Raw genomic sequence first — 22,731 nt, 5'->3', positions numbered from 1 at the left:
TGAACGATTCATTTTCCCTGGGATATGGTTTCGTACAGTAAATTTAAGAAGGCTCACTAGAAACTAAACAGATCTACAGGAGGATGACAAAATAGCCAGGTGCAATGTGGCACCTTCACAATCTTTTTAACTACAGATCCATAGCCAACCTAATCACATGATCAGGAATGATAATTTTCACCAAAGTATCTGTCACAAACATAAGCAGGGAGATGCTGATCCAAAACATTCATTTCTACAACTGTTAAGTATGTTTGCCATTATAAATTCTTTTACGTTTTTGTGGTCCTGTTAACCCATATGAATGACAAACACTGATGTCAGTTCAGCCCTTCAGTAGCCTACATCCAGCAATGTCCATATGACTGTGTGCATTAATGGATTAAAAAAAAAAACTTTTGTAAAGAGTCCATTTTGTGTGTGTGGCTGCATTGGGCACTGTGACCATTGATGTTCTTAGGATCCTGTCATGTCCGAAAATATCCATAATAGATTTATAGAGAAAAGTTTGGTGTGGTTAGTTGACCAACTTTTTTCTCTTTTGAATTTTTCCTCGGAATAGCAGTCGGCTGGACAGCAGGCAGGGGAGGGGGAAGCTGGATTCTAAACCACCAGCTTTCAAGATACAGGCAGGAATCTAACCCCATGGAAATTCTAGGTAAAGCCAGTACCTAAATAGAATGACACTACGATCCATTTTTATTTTCTATGTACTTAACTAAAATCTTTACTGTGAAATTAGGAAAAGTGAGAAGAGATATGTTCGCCACCTTCAGTTATTTATAAAAATAAATAAGGCAAGATGTAAATAAGTACATAAATCTTTCTTTCATGCATATTTGCTTTCTCACACTGGCTTTATCCAATTATAATTTGTTACCACATGGCCTATTTTCTTTCTTTCAACCTAACACTGTGTCACTTTTTTTTGTTATTTTATGCCCTTAATAAACTGTCATTACTATTTTAAACTGATGTTTTTGACAGCATTTGCATGACCACATCATATATATCACCATTTTAATGTCAGTGTGGTTTCTATGGGTGCCACTGCTTGACTATCATGCCCAAGCTTCTTCCCCTTTATGCAGAAATGAGGTTGCTGTTGATCATTGCAATCATTGCTGTTTCATACAGGTTTTCTCCCATTTTTTTAGTTTACCTTGGTAAAATATCCTAGTCCCTAGCTATCAATATTGTGTTTCCCCTAAAATAAGACAGGGTCTTATTTTCTTTTGACACCCCCCCCAAAAATAAGCACTTGGCCTTATTTTTGGGGAGGTCATTTTTGAAGTGCAGGAGGCGGCGAGTGTGGTCACCTCATGGCTGCTGCTGTATTGCAATATTTTGCTGGAGGGCTTACTTTCGGGGGAGGGCTTATTTTAGCGCATGTGCTCAAAAGCCTGATTGGGCTTATTATCCGGGGAAGTCTTATTTGGGGGAAAACAGGATATATGACACAAAGTATGTATTGATATTTAGTTCTAATCTATCTGTTGCAAGTTTCTAAGTGCATTCTTTAATTAGAAAAATATTTGCACGTTTTACGCATCAGAAAGTTTTATTCTCCTCTTTCCAATCTTTACTCCATTTGCCTATACAATGTGTAAATAGTAACCCGCATAGGACAGAATTGAACATCCATTCATAAAAAATGCCCTGATTGCCAGTGTAGTCAGAAATGCAATGGCAGAAGAGGATACTCTGAAGAGAAGTATTACGGGTGCAGTCCTTATTCCTTCCTCCTTCTTCTGTCCCTTTCCCCTGAAACCAATTTCTCGGTTTCCCAATCTCAGTTGTTCAAAGTCTGTAATAAAATCATTAACTTATATTGACTAGAAGGCCATTGTCCATACTGACAAGTAACTGACAAGTAAGCCATTGGTTAAAATTAATCTAAAATTGTAAACTTTTTGATACATTCATTTTATCAATAAACTTTATATTTTTCTTAAAAGGCATATGATCTATTTTTTAAAAATAAAATACATGAACAACAATAGTTTTGTTTTTATTGATTAACTATGCAATTCTTGTCATAGCTGATATTATTCTTTAGTCCATTGCTCCAAATTATGCTGAAGGGGAAAGAAAAAGAAGAAAGTAAATGAGCAGTAAAGTGAAAATAGTGACAAATAATATAAATCAATTGAAAATTCTTCCAGATGTAGGAGTCAATGCCAGTCAAAAGACTTTGGGCAGCAAGTTTGCCTTTCTTCTCTCTGTGGTTAGAGTCAGAGACAAATTCAATTTCTACAAATAAAGCAAATTCAAAGCCTATCTAGAAATACCCAAAGCATTTACCCATGAATTGTCACAGGCATGTCTGCCTGCCTGTCTGTCTATTCTTTTATCCATTCATGTACCACTATGATCTAAGACTTCTGGTTAAGAATGTAATAATTTTGATCAGGTTGAGGGTCTTTTCAGTTCAGCATTTTGTTTCTTGCAGTGGCCAACCAAAAGCATTTTAGCACCTGGGATGTTAAGAAGAACATGAAATGCACCACTCTCCAACTGTCCACTTGCACCTGATATACTAAAGTGGGCTGCCTTGGTTGTAGGGTAGTACTGACTCTTCAAGACTAATAGGTCTTAAAAGACTTGTTCTCCAATTTCCTTTTAAAGCCATCCAAGTTAGTGACCATCAGCATAGATTATGGTAATTTATTGAACAGATTAATCATGCACTAATTAAAGTATAATGCCTACAGCTCACACTGATAATATATATTGCAGTAACGTATTTGAGTTGTGATATTAAAACACTAATCCTTGGTTATTCTCCAGCAATTATAAATGGAAATACGTCAAAATGCATGTTATTCATGAACTAAATCTATGTCAATCTGATTGCATTTTGAGTCTTTGTATTGGTCCTCTATTCTGCTTCAAAACTTTTGCTAATATTTTATTGGCACATTTTAAAAAATGGAATAAAAACAGTTGCAGTATCAAAAGAAACCATTCAAAATTATTTTTAATATACAGCATATTTTTAGAGTTATTTTCTTTGGGGACTAAATACAGAATAACATGAAAAGATCTTGAATACAAATGCCTTCACAGCAGGCTGCAAACTCCTCTAAAGAGCTCATCAGGATTTGCAGAAGTGCAGCTCATTTGACAAAAGGATGTTAACATGCCTGGATAAACTCCTAGCCAGAAGATGCTACCACATTTCTATAAATCCAGTCATTGCGGATTTCTAAACTCTGCAATATGCTTTAATCGGCTGTTATTTAGTCAATAAACCACAGTTAAACAATGGATAATCCTGCTTAATGAACTCCATTTGTTTTAGAGTCCCATCCTTTCCAGACATTTAAGATTATTTAAGATGCCGCTTTGAGCCTTTTCCCCCACTAGTAATTTATTTTCTAGCTTCACCCAGCAATCACTGAGGACAAATAATACCTCTCTTCACTAGTGTTATTATATTAACACTATTATGGTTGGATGATTTTATAAGTGAATAGGAAAAAATGGTCTTGGCACAGGTGATTTTAGCATTTAATTCTCCAATGCAAGTTTTTTTTTTTTTATTTGTGGCTTGGGTGCACAATATTGAGGCTTTCTAATATTAAGGGTATTATATCAGAATGGTTTTCTTTTTAATTGCAATATATTTTCTAGAAAGTCAACAATTTAAAAATGCATGCAAACTGGTATGAAATATATCCGCCCCTCCAAAAAAAAACCCGTTCACATAAATGAGATACAGATATATACAGAAACAATTGCAACTAACTTAAAATCAAATTTAGAATAGAATAAAATAAATAGATTATAATCTACTCATATATAAATTAAGGATGTAGTCATCTTTGGAATGGGGAGAACTTTAAAACGTTGGGGTCTTCTGGAATGTTATGGATGCTCTCTTAAAAGGGCTGCTGTGGAGATTTTCTCTTCATTAGAAGCGATCATATTGGGGTTCTCAGTTACAAAATACCCAAGTTATTCTTTACCTCTCCATTTAATTCTTAGGTTTTAATTTTTTTATTTGGCAGATGAGCACATTTCAAAAGAAAAGATTCTTTTAAAAAAATCTATGAACCTTCCAATTTATTGTATGTTATTTATCTGTTAAGAGTTCCATTCAAATTTCATTTCAGGAATCTAAACTGCCATGCATCGCATTCCTTCCCCTTATTACTTTTTCTCAGAATAACAGTTGGGTGGAATAGGTGTGGGGGATCGGCGGGGGGAGAGAGGCCTAAGATAATCATCCTGAGAACTTTAATGGCAGAGAATCTGTTGGAATTTGGGTTTCCTGACTTCAATTCCCATATAAGTGTACATAGTTCAATTTAATTAAACCATGCCCCCTTCTAAAGCAAATTTTGATCAGGGTATTTTCCTATGCATGTTTAAAATCACATTCTTTCAACTTGGGAAATGTCCAAATGCACGTAGAAGGAGCAGATGGCAATCCAGGTTAGAGAAGATATGTTGAACCTTAAAGTAAGACTATCCATATTAACTGGTAGATCCTGATTACTGGGTGTTTTCCTTTTGGCTGATAATTGGAAAGGAGATAGCAACAAAGCCAGAGGAAGGAAACCAATCACCTTGGTTATAATTAGAAACACACTTACAAAACATGATAAACATTTCAGAATAGAGATGGTAAACGGATTGGCAAGGAGGATGGAAATTGATATGCTGGCTTTGTTTATACAAACATAGATGGGGAAATAGGACATCAGCTCAGCAGAGAAGAAATTTTGTAAATAATATTGGTTTGGATAAATAAATAGACTAGCCAAGTAAAGGCATGCTTCTATATTTTAGTATTCATTAACACTTCACATGAAAGATATCATATAATGTTACACTTAGATTGTTGTAACTGGGCAAAACATCTTTAAGAAACAACAAAAATATGTTTACACAACTTTTTAGGTGACAATTCTGAACAAGCAAAAAAAAGGTGCTTGGACCACACAGATGCCCTGCATTTATTAGAATTGCATACAGCATTTAACTGATTAAATGATCATGCATTTCATACTCTACCTTCATGGGCTGTTGTTTTAGCACATGGAAGACACTTTCGCAGTCGAGGAGTTAAGACTACAATCAGAACTACCAGGCCTCCAATTCCAGCACCCACCACACCAATGATTGTTCCAATGGATTCTTCTATACCAAGCCAACCTAAGGGGAAATTCATGCCCTAGTCAGAAATGTACTGCATTCAACATAAAACACAAGGGCATCCACATGGTAAAATGTTGCCACTGTAAATGTTTCTGTGGGTTCATCTTACTTGAGCCTATCTCTAATGGAACTTGGTTAAACATGGAAAGTATCATTCTGTTGAGCTTTGATATTTGTGCATATATAAAAGAAGTTAATGCATCCTGTCAGGACTGACCTACAGTACCCAATTAGGACAGTCCAGAATGAACCCACAGTTAATGCTTTCATTAGTATTCCTTACCACCATTTTTAACTCTCTGCCAACTAAAAAACAAACAAACAATAATGCTAAAGGAAAGAAAAAGGCTGCCCCTTTTTGCTAATTGAGACAAAAACAGGTCTTTCTCTTAGCTCCCTTACAAGGTTATTGTAGGGGAAAAATAGGAGGAGGTATGCTTCCTTAAAAAGGGATGTATTGGCTCAGTGGCTAAGATCCTGAGCTTGTCAATCAGAAAGGTCGGCAATTCAGTGGTTCGAAACCCTAGCGCTGCATAATGGAGTAAGCTTCTATTACTTGTCCCAGCTTCTGCCAATCTAGCAGTTCAAAAGCATGTAAAAATGCAAGTAGAAAAATAGGGACCACCTTTGGTAGGAAAGTAACAGCGTTCCGTGCGCCTTTGGCATTTAGTCATGCCGACCACATGACCACAGAGATGAATTTAGACAGTGCTGACTCTTTGGCTTTGAAACGGAGATGAGCACCACCCCCTTGAGTCAGGAATGACTAGCACATATGTGCAAGGGGAACCTTTTCCTTTACCTTTATGCTTCCTTAGCACATAAATGAAAAGTAGGTATTCTAGTTAATAAATAAAATCAATTGTTATTGGACTGGTGGTCAAGGCCTAAGCCATCTGAGGCCTAGGGATATGAAGCATATCATTGTAACTCCCAAGACACAAACTGGCACCAAAATGTCTTCTTAAAATAGTACTTAATTGTTCAATGGTTGATTAGGAAATACACAACAGCAAACAGAAATGTAGATGGGGATGACATTGAGAGAAAATAACTTGGCTTCCAATATCGTATATACACAAAAATAATGGCTGTACATTCAAATCTCATAGAAAGGAGGTGCCAAAGGAAATAGACAAACCCTAAGTACTTCAAGAATAAAATAACACACTCTTTAGTTGGCTACTCACTGAATCTGGGTAAATATGGTTTTCTTTCCTAAATACAGATTCCTTCTTACAATCTTTTCTTCCAAGCATGCTGGAAGAAAATATTACAAGATGGAATCTGTATTTAGGAAAGAAAACTCCCACGAAGTCTCCAAAAACAAAAGCTTCTAGTAAATTCTTTCCTGGCTATTTAACTTCCAAGGTGGGTTTCATTGTATTCCTTGAGAATTTAGCCATCTAGTCCTTATAACCTCATAACTGTAAAAAAGGTCTAGTTTGGATTGCCACAGAAGTCCAGTTAGAAGTTTCAATTAGTGTAGAACAGGGGTCCCCAAACATGGAAACTTTAAGACTTGTGGACTTCAACTCCCAGAATTCTCGTCTTAAAGTTGGCAAGTTTGAAGACCTCTGGTGTAGAATATAGCTATCCATGCAGTCATTAGGACTACCCGATATAGCCATGTAATACAATTTTGAAGAAATGTCTTTGGCTGACTATTAAATTATGTGTGCAATTCAAGGGGTTTATGAAAGACCTTGTCATCTCCAAACTTTTTTCTCCAAATAAAATCTTGATTTTCAGGAAGTTGTTAAAAACCTAGATTTTTCAGTCAGCTTTCAGGAAGGAACAGCAAATACTGTATGTAAGGTATATGATTGTGTTATCAGTATAAATGTAATTTATTGAAATTTATTACAGATATATTTATAACACAGGTGTTATGTTAAAACATTTGAGTTGATGACAATTTTGTATTTGCTATGTTGTTTTTTGTTTTGCTGAAAGCTACTAAGAGTCAAAAGACTTGATATAGTATAAGACAGTATAGTATAAAAGTGAAGGAGAGAAGCTTGCTTGGCTAGTGGTTCTTGTAACATTTATTTATATTTATGAGCACTTAAATATGTACCCAGTCCACACAATAAAGTGTCTGTATAGCTTTGACATGGAAAGCGTGTGAAAGGAAGAGCATTTGGGAGATAAAGCACTGGTGTGTCCTCGCCTCTTCCTTTTACAGTCTTTATTCTTACTATTTCTAAGGCAAATGGTATGATGATAATACTGCAGAAGGAAGGTGAAAAAGGAGAAAAGAGGCAAGAAGACAGAAGAAGAAAGAAAATCAGAAACAGAATAAAATAGCCAGTCAGGCAGCAACTGAGTGACAGCAAACAAAAGCAGACAACTTTGACAGGGACAAAGCACCAGAAGAGGATATCAAATAAACTCTGTGACTAAGATAACCCAGCCACCAAAGATACAGGAACTGAAAGTTCATTAAGTGGTTCATCCGGATCACCGGATCACCTAGGTGTCAGCATTTCCAGGGGAGCCCAGATTGTGGTGAGAATTTCCGTGTAGCCCTGAGTGCTGATATATATCTGACACTCCAGAAACAGGCAGTGAAAAAGCCAGACTACAGCAGCAGCCAGTAACAGGCCCTTTGGGAGTCACAAATGAGCTACAATCTTCCAGGAGCAACTAGCAATGATGTCAACTCCCTACCCAGCAGCCAACAGAACAGAAGCCATGTAAATAACTATAAGGGGCTGTGGGTTTAAGACTGTGACATGCATAAATCTGAAGTTTTATTTGACTTAAAGAAAAAGTGCCAAGCAAAGCAAAAGAGTGAAATAGAAGTAAATAAGAAAAACTTAGAGAAAAGCATAGACCAAAGGGAACACAGGTAGTCCTCGACTTACAACTATTCATTTAGTGATTGTTCAAAGTTACAACAGCAATAAAAAGTGTGACTTATTATCATCTTTCACACTTATGACCATTGCAGCATTCCATGGTCATGTGATTTACATTTGGATGTTTGACAACTGACTCACATTTATGACGTTTGCAGTGTTCCGGAGTCATGTGATCTCCTTTTGCGACCTCCTGACAAGCAAAATCAATGGGGAAACCAGACTCACTTAACAACAGTGTTACTAATTAAAGAATTGCAGTGATTCCCTTAACAAATGTGGCAAGAAAAGTTGTAAAATGGGGCAAAATTCACTTAACCAATTTCTCACTTAGCAACATAAATTTTGGACTCAGTTGTGGTCCTAAGTTGAGGACTACCTGTAATTAAAGATAAGACCGGTAACAATTAGTCCAGAAAGCAAAAATATTGTTTATGTAATAAAAAGAAACAACATTCTTTTGGTTATAAATAAATCTTCATTATGCGATACGAGTAAGAAAATCATATTTAGAATTGCATATCTCCCTGCCTTTGATGGGTCCCATCTCACAAGCTGAACTTAAAACAGAGAGTATTTTCCTTTAGATATAATAGCAGTGTTACACATGTTTCTCCTAGCATCTACTAACCTTGTCAGATCTTTTCAATAATGGCAAGCAATCTCACTAGCTTGATCAAAAACATTAATCTTTTTGGAAAGTACCTACTGTCTCATAAACACCACAATCTTACACCACAAGATTTCTGCCAAGTTGTTACCACATCAGAAGCCCTTTTCTCATTGGTTGCGTACACAACTGACTAACCTTGGATTAGTCATTTAAATTTGTAGACTTCTGGTCAGCTTCAGAATTGAAAAGGGGGCTTCCGTTTACGACCTTTGTGGCTCTTTGAGTGTTTAAGGTTCCCCACCCATTTACACATTGTGATTTATGCTTTAAGTTATGTGCTTTTTCTCATTGTAATTTGTAAACCATATTTACAATATTAAACCATATGTTATGGTTTAATGAGCTTTGTGAACCTAGCTTATTTTAAAAAAACATGATTAAACATGTATTCTCAGACTATAATATTTAAAGCCAAGTGACTTACTTTTTACAATGCTCCTCAGATGCATTCAGAAAAGGCTTTTGTTAGGCTATCATTATGTCAGGAGGAGGAGGAGGAGGAGATCACTATACTTTCTTTAACAGATAGTCTACTTGCAAATATTCTAGAAAATCTTTGAAAACATTTTTTTTTTTAAAGCAGAACAACATTTTACCTAGTGCTCTCTGGATTCTAAGTTTTGTGCCATCGCCGGTCACCACATCACCATTGGAAAGAATGACTTGGCAGTAATAAGTGCCATGGTCACTGGCTGTCACTTTTAATATAGTCAGTGAAGCATCACCTTCTGATAAATTCCCAGCCATGAAAATTCTAGTGTTGTTTTCCAGGGCAGTGACATTATTTTCCATGACATCCTTCTGTCCTTTTCCATCCCGCTTATACCACTTCACTGTGAAGTTATTCAAAGATGATCCTACAGGACTGTGATACTGGCATCCAAAGACCACTGTTTCACCCTCCTTGGCTTTCTCTTTCTCTGGAGTCTGAGACAGAAATGGTTGCCACGGTTTGGCAGTCATTGTCTTCATCCAAAACTCTGTAGGGTGGAGAGAGGAATTGCTTGAAGTGGCTGTGTTCTCCTGTGTGGCATTAGAAACACCAGCATAAAGCACTGCAAAGGTAGAAAGACAGATCAACATTTTGGACTCTTTCAGAATGTAACAATACTCTGGGATAGGTAAAGGTTCCCCTTGAACATAGGTGTTAGTCATTCCCGACTCTAGGGGACAGTGCTCATCTCCATTTCAAGACCGAAGCGCCAGCACTGTCCGAAGATGTCTCCATGGTCATGTGGCTGGCACGACTAAATGCTGAAGGCACACGGAACACTGTTACCTTCCCACCAAAGGTGGTTCCTATTTTTTCTACTTGCATTTTTACATGCTTTCGAACTGCTAGGTTGGCAGAAGCTGGAACAAGTAACAGGAGCTCACTCTGTTATGTGGCGCTATGGATTTGAACTTCCAAACTGCCGACCTTTCTGATTGACAAGCTCAGCATCTTAGCCACCGAGCCACCGCGTCCCTACTCGGGGATAGTCTTTCTCAAACTGGCACTCCCCTATCTAGCACTTTCCATAATTTCCAGTCAGTAAAGCATTGTGTTTCAAAGGGAAGTTTTTATAAAAAAAAGAAAGAAAGAAAGAAAGAAAGGAAGGAAGGAAGGAAGGAAGGAAGGAAGGAAGGAAGGAAGGAAGGTGGGGAGGGGTCATTATATAGTTTAGGGGTTCAATGAAAGATCTTCAGAATAGATTAGAAAAATCAAGAAATGAAGGGATGAGAAAGGGATGATTACACTATATGAGTTTGGGAAATAAGTATATTAGAAACAAATCTAACCTACATTTTCAGGATTTCACAGGAAAGATCCTTAGAGCATTTGCAGACAACCAACCATACTATTATCCCATTACTTTTGACTACACAATTTAAATGAAGCAAAATTTGAGGAAGGCAATTGAAGTAAAAGCACTTTTTCATGGGGCATTTGAAGTAGCATCCATCCACTCCTAACCAGCAGATAATTACGTATCCTGAGATAACATTTGTTGTCCATTTGCTGATTCCTCTTCCTTCCTGGACATACTATTCTCAGATGATAGTCTTCTTAGTTACTGGGTTCTGGACATATTTCATCAATTACTATAGAAGCTGAAGGGTGTGATTAATTTCAATGTAGAGTTGTCACTGCTCCAGTAGTATTCAGCAGGTTCTGACCAGTTCTGGAGAACTGATAGAGGAAATTTTGAGGAGTTCGTAGAACCGGTAAATGCCACCTCTGACTGGCCCCGCCCACATCTATTTTCTGCTTACTGAGTCCCAACTAATTGGGACGGAATGGGGATTTTGCAGTAACCTTTCCCCAGAGTGGGGGGGCGGATGGGGATTTTGCAGTAATCTTCCCCTGGAGTGGTGAGGGAATGGAAATGTTATGGTATCCTTCCCCTGCCATGCCCACCAAGCCCACAGAACCGGTAGTAAAAAAAAATTGATCCCACTGCTCCCCATTTGGAAAGGCTACTATTTGCACCACAACAACTTTTTGAATTGGTCTTTTACAAAGAGGTCAATCATCGTCTGGGCAACTATATGTAACTCTGCTGGTAAGATTTGTTCTGAACTACCCATACACTTTTATTTTTGTCAGTCTCTTGTAAATTCAAAGTTTATATGTGGAGGTAGGTAGGAGTAATGTGGCAGGAAGGAGAAATTACATGGTCTGAAAAAGAAAATACTTAAAATAGTTTTTCCCCCAAATGCCTCTTATGTACAATTGTAACAGACTGAAATAAGAAATAACACATTTAGCTAATGAATCATATGATTTAAGCATTTTTAAATAGGATAATAAGACATTCAAGTTTAATCAAAGCAATAGCAGTACCCTGAATAAGTGGTGTGGTGTGACTCAGCACAAATGTACTTAAATTATGACAATTTTTCACATCAAATAATGTTTGTAGATGTCTTTTCGCATATACATGTGTTTGTGGTTGCACATGTTTATATCCCATAGACAATCTATGCCCTGCTAGGTCATCAGATATGCAGTATTTCCTTATTTAAACAAAGAAACGGAATGGCCATGAAGAGGCAAAAAAGCAGTAGGAAGCAGGAGTGACTTCCAACTTTCTGCCAGTTTCCTGACTGAGTTTCCTGAGGAGAAGCTGGGAGGGAGGGGGTGCATCAGAAATCTTCCTCCTACCCGTATACATACTGGTTGTCTCTATAGATATAATATTTTTAAATATAGAAGAGATGTCAGCATTATTGTATATTGATTATGCCCTTCTAAAGTTTAAATCAATGCCAGGTCTGATTAGGTTGCAATATCAGAACTTGTTGGAAGAGTGTATATTTATTTGTGTTTAGCATTGGAGGAAGCGTGTGATTCACATCTGTGATATCGTATTCCAGCTCATTCTCTTGGGGCTTCATCATAAAGGTCACAATGCAGGGTTGTCTTTTAATATTGCAAAAGGTCAGTAGTCTAGAGGTATTTATTTCTATTGTCCATCTCCTATAAATATAAAACCAAGCTAGTAGATCCTATTTTCATCTGTGATGCATGCAATGACAGAGAGAGAGGGGGGGGGAGAGGGGGAGGGGGAGGGGGGGGGAGAGGGGAGAGAGAGAATGGCCTACAGAAAAATCTTTCTTGCTACCATTGATCCTACTTCTGTGTTTTGGCACTCACTTCCTTACTTAAAATGTCTCATCCAAGCTGTGGTTATAAGTGACAGATTCCTTTTGTCAGATTTCAGAGGCAGTTACTTCTTTGTAAGGTTTTTATCCCTTGTTTGTTATTTTTTGTCCTTAACACACAGCTCTTCCTTGCATCTATAGCAGTGGGGGGTTCCGGATCCTGTTCCAATCAGTACGATTGGAACGGGCCTGGTGGAGTCCACATGGATGCATGCAGCGTGCATGCATGCGTCTTAGCACCTCCGCGATGCTCCAGCTGCTCAACAGAGCATCGCACAGGTATTATACACGCCATGCACGTGCATGGAAGCCTTAAAAGACTGGTAAGGAGCTCGGGCGGGCGGGTGAGCCCTCCAGAGCACCTTACTGGAACGGTATCCAGTGCTCCAAGCTGGCTCCAGTACACTCGTACCGGGGCGTACCGCCTGCAACCCACCACTGATCTATAAGAAGTTTTGCCCAGCTATACATCATACTTGAACTTAAGAAAAGCTGTACTAGATCAGTCCAGAGGCCCATTGTCAAGAAACATTTGGTAATCCAGATGCATCCAGAAAATATATATGCAGGCCATGATAGTTGTTTCCCCATAGCATTTTTAGCATGCTCCCTGTGATTCAGAAGATGCTATTCTGACCTCAAGGCTAATAGCAATGATAGACTCTTTCTATGTGAATTTGTCTAATCATCTTTTTAAAACCATCTAAAGCTTCCACACATACTTTCTCTCTTCAATCCAGAGTCTCCCTGCATTTAGCTTAAGTGGATTATTTCAGTTATTTCAGTTTTTAATATTGTGAATTCCATCCCCCTCAGGTTCTTGATTTCCAGATGGTGTTAGCTTTATATAATTTTGTTTAGTTGCCCTATTGATTAACCTCATGGCCTTTTCCAACTTGTCATCTCCTTCCCAGGATACAGCTTTTTTTTTCCATTGGGAGTTTCTTGCTTCTGTTTCCTATAGACAATATTTTCTAGTTGGTTCCTTTTCATTGATCCCTTTTGTAGGGATTATTATATCTTGATTTATTATTGAACATTTTCATTCTTTGCTCCTTGAATTCCTCGTCTCCTGGACTCTCTTCCCAGTTCTTACCTACTTCCTTCTAAGATTTAATTCACCACAGAAGAAGGATTCTTCACTCTGAGAAATCACACAGCCAGTCAAAAGCAAAAGCTTCTTTTTTTTTTTTACCAGCACTATCTGTGAAGGTGCTGGTTGTTCACCTACTATAAGGTTAAGAGGGGGATGTAGCACCAGATAATTCTTTCTGTGAGTTCATAATGCCAATGCTAAAAAGTCACTTTCTGTGCAGGTGATGGTCTCTGGACCACTTTGTCTGCATTCAGAAATTAAACATGCTCTGGTTTGGTACAGGTAGTTTGTTTAGTGACTGTTCGAAATTACAATGGCACTGAAAAAAGTGATTTGTGACTGATTTTCACATTTATTACCATTGCAGCAACCTCATGATCACATGATCAAAATTCAGCTGCTTGGCAACTGAGTCATATTTATGACAGTTGCGGTGTCTCAGGGTTATGTGATCACTTTTTGCGAGTTTCTGACAAGCAAAATGATTGGGGAAGCCAGATCCACTTAACAACCATGTTACTAACTTAACAATTACAGTGATCCACTTAACAAATGTGGCAAGAAAGGTAATAAAATCGGGCAAAATTTACTTAGTAACTGTCTTGCTTAGCAACAAAAATTTTGGGCTCAGTTTTGGTTGTAAGTGGAGGACTATCTGTATTTAGATGGGAAGACAACAATATCACAGAAAAATGCATTGGCAAGCTACTTTTGTTCTATTCACAAGAACATTGCATGGCTGTGTCCGCATAGGCACAAGTAATCAATTCGACTTGAGTTTATTAAGAATACAAGTAACTAAAACTACATCATGCATATCAATATAACAAATATTGCTGCTCTACTTACAAGTAGATTGTTATTAGCAATTAAAAACCTCTTGCATAGATAAAATAGTACAGAATTTTGATGTGTATAAAATATTTAATATTACTTATTAAGAACAATCAATAAAACTTGGTAGGCATTATTTACAAAGAACTCTACTGTAAAAAAGGGGCCTCTAATTTTATATGTTAAGAACTTTTTTAATGGGCTTAATCTGAAGATAAAATGCCCAGAAACAATTCAAGGGGATATATTTGTTTTTATTTTTTTTTTGCTTGAAGTACAATGGAATATTCAATCAGCTCACCAGTGAAAGTGCATGCTATTCAAAACTAGCCAAATTATTCTGGCAGCTAAAACAGAAAATCTCAGATACTGGGAGAAGAAATGGGAAATAGCTGATTTTTCATGACATCCAAAACCAACTTCCTGAGGTAGCATGTCTTGCCTTATGACACGGTGGTGATCGTAAAATTCAAAGATAATAATGCTTCTATGCTTCATGGCTGTATAGAAGCTGCATATTTTTTTTTAATCTTAGATAGGCAGCTAAACCTTTCAGAATTCCCTTAATTCAAGGACAGAATGAGTCAACCTCTTGCTCCTTTTTCTCTCCTTTCGAAGTCCCCATATGCTGCTAGGTCTGTGAAAAAACTGCTATGCCACTAAATTTTATAGAGGTATCTCTTAGAAGAACAGGCATAAAAACAAATGAACTAGTGCAAAGGTAGAAATTTTACGATAAACAAGTGAAAAATACAAAGCTTGTCTAGCAAAAAAATTTCTACATTGTTCAAGTAATATTTTATACAATAATTTATGGAGACAATTGGGTAAAGGAACCGGATTCACATACATTTACCATCTGATCTTATTCAAAATTAATCTCCCTAAGGTTAGTGGAGCTTACTCCCAAGAAAGTAAAAATGCCTATGTTTATCATAAGCAATAATTTGAGAAGAAAATGCCATTGTCATCTTTCTTAACGTGAAAGAAAAGAATTGCTAGAATAATTACTTACCTAATAGGAGAGAGATCAGAAGAAAGGGCATTGCCCAGAGATAACATTTGGGGATCTCCTGATGCATAGCTGAATATGCACCCATTCTTTTTTTGTCTTTTGTACCAAGCATATGGGCAAACGAAAAGAAGTTTGCCTGTTGGTATTGCAGAAGAATAGGAACTCACATTCTGCCCAGCAAATGTCACACTTACTAATGTTACCACAGCTTTCACTTCATAGCTCTCTGTCTGTTGCATAAAGGAGTGTCACTTTTGGATTTGCTGAAGCTCCTTGTCGGAAAAAGCGCTAATCTCTATCAGCAAAGCTGCAGGGAGAGGTGGGGAATATATTAAGAATAGTCTCTCAGCTAAATCTAGAATTTGCACTTGAAAAACAGTTTTTGAAGTAGTCTCTCCTCAAAACCCCTTGTCCCCTTAATTTATTGCAAAATACATGTGTCCCAGTTATTATTTATATCATGAGAATTATAACAAGATTGTGTGCCCCTAAAATGAAACATGTATGATTCATACTTCTTTGTGTTATTGTAATTCTATAGGGCATGTAAGATAAGCTACTTTTAAAAGAAAGATGAGATGTAACATTTCAAAGAACCCTAGTAAGAGAGCCCAGGGCAGAGGCGGGGTGGTGGTGGCGGTGGTTATTAGGGAAAGTCTTAGAACTCAGGAGGTCACTGTGCCTCATATAGGCGGGTGTGAGTCCCTTTTTGTGAAATGGGGCCTTGGAGTTCAGGTGGGCCTTTTTGTTACGTACCTGTCTCCCTGCTATGTTTCATCGGCCCTGCCGGAACTGCTGGATGTGTTAGCTGGATTGGCGGTTGATTTCCCCAGGCTTATGATCCTCGGGGATTTCAATCTGCCTTCCATTGGCGAGACATCTGAGTCAGCTCAGGAGTTCATGGTTTCCATGAAGGCTATGGGCCTAACTCAGTTAATTCAAGACCCCACCCATAATGGGGGACACACGCTCAACCTGATTTTTGTCTCTGGGCAGTGGATGAATGATCTAGATTTAGGGGATATTTCTATCCAACCCTTGTCATGGTTAGATCATTTCCTCATCAGGCTTGACTTCCATACTGCTACCCCTCACCGCAGGGAGGCGGAACCGACTAGATGGTTCTGCCCCAGGCGCCTGATGGACCCTGAAAGGTTCCTGATGGAGCTTGGGACTTTTCCTGAATCCCTTGCTCACAACTCGACCGAAGCCCTAGTGGAAGCCTGGGATAGGGCTTTGGATCGTGTTGTGCCTTTGCGGCCTCTGACCCGGTGTTGATCCCAGGTAGCCCCCTGGTTTACCGAGGAGCTCCAGGAAATGAAACGCCGGAAAAGACGCCTAGAGAGTGGTTGGAGGGCCAGCCGGTCCGAATCTGATCGAACACTAGTAAGAATTCATATTAAATCCTACTTAATGGTGATAGAAGCGGCAAAACAGCAACATTTTTTCGCTCTTATCGCATCCGCAGATAACTGCCCAGCCACCCTGTTTAGGGTGACCCGCTCCTTACTTAACCAAGGAGCTGGGAAAGATCCCTTGCAGGGTAGGGCTGAAGAATTTGTTCAGTATCTGCAAGATAAAATCACTCAGATCCGGACAGGCTTAGACTCTGACTGGGTAGATTCGGGCAAGTCGACGGGGATGGATCTTGTGGAGACCATCTGGGATGAGTTTGATCCTGTGACCTCCGAGGGCATGGACAGGATTATGGGGAGATTCAGTGCTGCCACTTGTGTGCTGGACCCGTGTCCCTCTTGGTTAGGTGACACGAGACTGGCTCCAGGCGATTACCAATGCTTCATTGAGAGAGGGGTTCTTTCCCACCGCCTTGAAGGAGGCGGTGGTGAGGCCCCTCTTAAGAAGCCTTCCCTGGACCTAGCTTCTTTAGCCAACTATCGTCCGGTCTCCAACCTTCGCTTTGTAGCGAAGGTTGTTGAGAGTGTGGTAGCACGTCAGCTTCCCCAGTCCCTGGATGAAGCTGCCTACCTGGATCCGTTTCAGTCAGGTTTCAGGCCCGGATACAGCACGGAGACAGCATTGGTCGTGTTGGTCGATGATCTCTGGCAGGCCCGAGACAGGGGCTGCTCCTCTGTCCTGGTCCTATTAGACCTCTCAGCGGCTTTCGATACCATCGACCATGGTATCCTACTGCGATGACTCAGGGGGTTGGGAGTGGGGGGCACCATTTTACAGTGGTTCTCCTCCTACCTGTCGGATCGGTCGCAGTTTGTGTTGACTGGAAGGCAAGGATCGACCCCGAGGCGCGTCACTTGTGGGGTGCCCCAGGGGTTGGTTCTCTCACCCCTCCTGTTCAACATATATATGAAACCACTGGTGAGAGCATCTGTGGTTTTGGGGTACGGTATCATCAATATGCTGATGATACCCAACTTTTCATCTCTACCCCAGACCACCCAAATGATGCCCTCGACGTGATGTCCCGATGCCTGGAGGCTGTGCGGATCTGGATGGGGAGGAACAGGCTCAAGCTCAATCCCTCCAAGATGGAGTGGCTGTGGTTTCTGTCATCCCGATTTGTGCATCTTGTTCCATCTTTGATGATAGAGGGAGAAATTTTAGCCCCCTCAGAAAGGGCCCGCAATCTGGGCGTCCTCCTGGATACGCGGTTTAGTTTAGAAGAACACCTGACGGCCATGACCAGGGGGGCCTTTTACCAGGTTCTTCTGGTACGTCATTTGCACCCCTTCCACTACTGCAACGTGCTCTACATGGGGCAGCCCTTGAAGAGCATTCGGAGACTTCAGCTTGTCCAGAATGCAGCCACGTGAGCGATCGTGGGTGCACCTCGGTTCACCCACGTAACACCTATCCTCCACGAGCTGCACTGGCTGCCTATTGGTCTTCAGATATGCTTCAAGGCGCTAGTCGTCACTTATAAAGCCCTTCATGGTATTGGACCTGGGTACTTGAGAGACCGCCTGCTGCCAATTACCTCCAATAGACTGATTAGATCCCACAGATTGGGCCTCCTCCGAATTCCATCCGCCGGCCAATGCCGACTGGCGACCACCCGGAGGAGAGCCTTCTCTGTGGCTGCTCCGACCCTCTGGAATGAGCTCCCCGTGGACATTCGAACCCTCACCACCCTCCAGGCCTTCCGCAAAGCCCTTAAAACCTGGCTGTTCAGACAGGCCTGGGGCTAAAGAGCTTTTGCCCCCCCCCTCGAATGGTATGGTTGTTGTGTGCTTTTAAATTGTGTATTCTTCTGTTCATCTTTTTTATTGCTTATCTGTACCCCTTCCCTTGACTTGGATTGTGAGCTGCCCTGAGTCCCCTTAGGGGAAAAGGGCGGCATAGAAATATAATAAATTCAATTCAATTCAATTCCTGGATCAGGATGCTCGGTGCACAGTCACTCATGCCCTCATCCTTTCTCGCCTGGACTACTGTAACGCTCTCTACATGGGGCTGCCCTTGAAGAGCACCCGGAAGCTTCAACTAGTCCAGAATACAGCTGCACGGGTTATCATGGGGGCACCCTTTTAGGCAGCCTGCACTGGTTGCCGGTTGTCTTCCGGGTGCAATTCAAGGTACTAATTATGACCTTTAAAGCGCTTCATGGCTTAGGCCCAGGGTACCTGTGAGACCACCTACTGCCACCGGTAGCCTCCCATCGTCCAGTGCAATCCCACAGAGTTGGCCTCCTCAGAGTGCTGTTGGCCAGACAGTGTCGGCTAGTGACCCCCAGGGGGAGAGCCTTCTCTGTGGGAGCGCCTTCCCTCTGGAATGAGCTGCCCCCAGAGCTTCGTATAATCCCCGACCTCCGGTCCTTCCGACGCGCCCTAAAATGTTGGCTTTTCCAGCAAGCCAGCATGGCCTGAACAAAACAAAATACAGTATTGATCACTGTTAATTTTAATTTGAATTTTTTTTAAAAAAAATGTATTGTCAATTTTAATTGGGTTTGGGATATTCCATTTAATTTTTTTAAACTTTTATATAATGTGTTTCTTTTGTTGTATGCCGCCCTGAGTCCTTGGGAGAAGGGCGGCATATAAATCTAATAAATCTCAATCTCAAAAAGTAGACCTGAATAACATTTTTTTAAGCTTTCTAAAGTGAATTTACTTCAACCTTCCTGATTAATTTAAATTTGCCTTTGTCCAACTGAGGTTTTGAAAACAACCCAAGTAAACCTGCATTTTGTCATGGAGGACCAATAGTAATTAACAAATCTTTGCCCCAAGGAACAGTTGGGGCTTAATTTCAGTTTATTTCCAATGTCAGGGTTTTAACAATATATTTTATTCACCATCAAGTAATTGCAACTAGCCCCCATGTCTGGGCTCTTACTCTAAGTGGCATATAGTTACACCCCCCCTCCCCAATACTTCATTTATAGCAAATGGTTGTTAATTCAAAGCCTATTTGGAAGTTGTATCATGTGACCTAGAAGACAAAGCTTCTAATTCTTGGCAAGTTTATATTTGTGCATCCGTACAAATTTCCATGCATTTTATCCCTAATCTTAGCTATGTATCGTAAAGTTTAAATTGAGGTTATTTTGGAAAAGAAATTGAGGTTGACTCATTCTGGATAAATCTCAAATTGTGTCATGGCTATTGCAAAGCTATTACATTCTGTTTTTCAAATTGTATCCTAACATGTTAATACAATAATCTACAGATAATTTCAAACATTATATACCACAGATTTTGTTTATTTCCAAAAATACATTGTGTTGCAGAATAGAATCTTTTGCCCAAAGAAGCTATCACTATTTGCACATATTTGAAATCAGCAGCAACTCCTTAATTCGCTGGAAAAAAACCCTGTTTGTTACCAGGTAGCACTAAGCACTTATAATGACTACACGAGGCTACCTTGAAACAAACCTCACCTCCCACACTGCCAGGCAAGGTGCTATTATATGTACACTGCTCTGGTTAGTAATTTAAAACTGGGCCAGTGGCAAGGATTTTCATAAATTTGTGTGAATCTGATCTGAAACTGTGAAATTGCAATTTGCTCCACTTTTTCTCCACTGCTAGAATATTGCCTGACTCCATACTGCACAGATAGCCCTCAGCTTACAATCACAATTGAGTCCAAAATTTCTGTTGCTAAGTAAAACGGTTATAATATTAAGTGAATTGGCTTACTCATTAGTTTGCTTGTCAGAAGGTCTCAAAAGGTGATCACATGACCCAGGACAAACATCCAAAGTTTGATCATGTGACCATAGGAATGCTGCATTCATCATGAGAGTGAATATTCATCATAAGTCACTTTTTTCAGTGCCTTTGAACAGTCACTAAACAAATGATTGTAAGCAGGGATGGGATTCAAAATTTTTAGCAACTGATTCTCTGCCCGGTTGCTGGGTGGGCATGGCCATGGTGGGCGTGCACCATGGAGGTGGGGGGGGGGTTCACCCTCTCCAGGCTCTGGAAGCTTTCCTTGAGCCTCTGGAAGGGTGAAAACAACCTCCCCGGGCTCCAGAGGCGCTCCGGAGGCCAGAAACATGCCCATTTCCAAACTCCAGGGAAACCTATTTTTCACCCTCCCAGATCCTCCACGCAGGCCCTGCACTTACCTGGCATCCAAAATGGACCGCATGGAGACTCCTGGGAAGGGCGGGGTGGGCAGGGCCAGACAATCCTTGCAACTACTAATCCGGCGAACCAGGTGTAAAATTAGCATCTAGTTCGAACCAGTTTGGGCAATCCCAACCCTGGTTGTAAATTGAGGATTTCCTGTATACCATTTCTTCCTTTTTCAGAAAAACAAGGTGCTCTATCTGCTCATGATCCTTTCTTGCCACTGCTCTCCTACACTTGCTAAAGAACAGTCTTTCCCTTATAGAGGATCTTATATAATAACTTCTGCTTGAGCTATGAAAGCCAGTCTCTATTTTTATTTTCTAAAAGCTTCCTATTTATACTGCTACTTTACAGGAACGATGGTTTTTTTGGGGAAGATAAAACTGCAGATATTGTAATATTCAGTGACGTGCGGTGAAGTTTATGGCTGGTGAGGCACTGACACAATTTTTTTTAGACTTGTGGACTTCAACTCCCAGAATTCCACAGCCAGGTATGCTCAGTTCCGATTTAAAGCGACATTTGTTTTTCTCCTTTGCAAAATAAGTTTCCTTCTTTCTTTTTCTTTTCCCTTCCCCTCCTTCCTCCCTCTCTCCCTCCCTCCCTCCTCTCAAACACACACACACACACACACACACAAGTTGGATTGGACTATCTCTCCTACCCCCTTCCCTCTCTCACTCAAACAAACTCTCTCTCAAACAAACAAACAAACACACACACACACACACAAAGTTGGATTGGAGGGAGTCAGGGAAACCACAGGAGGAGGCAGGAAGCCAATTAAAGAGCCATACTGGAGCACACACACTTACCCCTAACCCCGGAAAGATCCAGCCCAGCTTCACTGATTACATGTTTGAAAAGACAACGTGGCTCTGCCTACAATCAAACTACACTTGGGGAGGGAGAGCACTTCCCTCCAGCCTTTGCCCAAAGCCCCGCACCAGGAGGATGAAGTTTGAATTCCTCCCCCTCCCTCCAACCCACACATACCTTTTCCAGCTGTTTCAGAGAGGATTTCAACTCTGCTTTTGCGTGCCATCATGAAAAGAAAAAAAAATGTAAAAGGAAAAAGGTGAGAGCTGAGGTCAGGCCGAGCTAGTTGCTGCCTCACCGTAGATGACTCTGCTTAATGACGTGCCTCACTTACGTCAGAAATTTTTAGGCTTTTAACCCTTGCTTAACTCTGTTCGAGTGATCATAAAACGCCTAAAGTCAGACTAGATAAGGCACGTCATTCTCCTGCCTCCTCCTGTAGAGGACGCTTTTTTAGAGGCTTTTTTAAACAGTTAAGCAGAGTCATCCGCTGGCAGCAACTAGCTCAGCCTGACCTCAGCTCTTGCCTTTTTCCTTTTACATTTTTTTTCTTTTCATGATGACAGTAGTGAGGCTCTGTCTCCCGACTGCACGTCACTGGTAATATTTGAGCTTAAGCCTCTGCAATAACTTCAGTTGTTTATTCTTCCTGGTATTGTAATGTAATACATTTAGCTACCAATTGCCCATATGTTGGCTGATCAATACCAATAATTATTTCATATTTAATAAATTGCTCACATTAACAGCAGTGACTTTCTATTTCTGACCTGAGATTTGAATCATGCTTAAAACCAACAAAATTATTCTAATTTGCTCAGATATATTAGCTATGACATCACAACAAAACCAATTTGATTTAATATTTATATTAAATAAATATATTATAGTGAGAAGGACTGACTATAATACATTTGGTGACAACGTGTTGGCACATAACCATTTTGGTAACATTGTGAGCTACACAGTATAAACAAAAAACATCTACAAGGTACATGTAGTCTTCATGCAGTAACTACAAATGGGATCAGCAATGCAATCATTAAGCAAAA

The 22,731-nt window shown here is 40.0% G+C and overlaps 1 protein-coding gene across 1 annotated transcript; it reads right to left on the bottom strand.

Moving 5' to 3' along the window:
* Positions 1-1,966: 1,966 nt before the first annotated feature.
* LOC148044347 (uncharacterized) lies at positions 1,967-15,530 on the bottom strand. Its single transcript, XM_087721345.1, has 4 exons — positions 15,297-15,530; positions 9,300-9,758; positions 5,023-5,163; positions 1,967-2,078 (listed from the first exon to the last, which is right to left on the bottom strand). Exons 1-4 carry the CDS (start codon positions 15,406-15,408, stop codon positions 2,074-2,076), a joined length of 717 nt encoding a protein of 238 aa, XP_087577471.1. The 5' UTR covers positions 15,409-15,530; the 3' UTR covers positions 1,967-2,073.
* Between the last annotated feature and the right edge of the window lie 7,201 nt (positions 15,531-22,731).

Source organism: Thamnophis sirtalis, unplaced genomic scaffold (assembly GCF_051295495.1).
Source record: "Thamnophis sirtalis isolate CommonGarterSnake01/CBP01778 unplaced genomic scaffold, rThaSir2_p1.2 scaffold_8, whole genome shotgun sequence".
In the NCBI taxonomy this organism is placed as follows: Eukaryota; Metazoa; Chordata; class Lepidosauria; order Squamata; family Natricidae; genus Thamnophis; species Thamnophis sirtalis.
Note: the sequence above shows the minus strand (reverse complement) of the source record. Positions and strands in the feature narration are given on the sequence as shown.

Excerpts from the sequence above, each read along its gene's own strand:
- LOC148044347 (XM_087721345.1), bottom strand. The coding sequence starts at position 15,408 with ATGCTTGGTACAAAAGACAAAAAAAGAATGGGTGCATATTCAGCTATG. Across the intron at positions 9,759-15,296 it reads TCTGATCTCTCTCCTATTAG|TGCTTTATGCTGGTGTTTCT; the intron begins GTAAGTAATTAT and ends CTACCTTTGCAG. Across the intron at positions 5,164-9,299 it reads TAGAATCCAGAGAGCACTAG|GTTGGCTTGGTATAGAAGAA; the intron begins GTAAAATGTTGT and ends ATTTCCCCTTAG.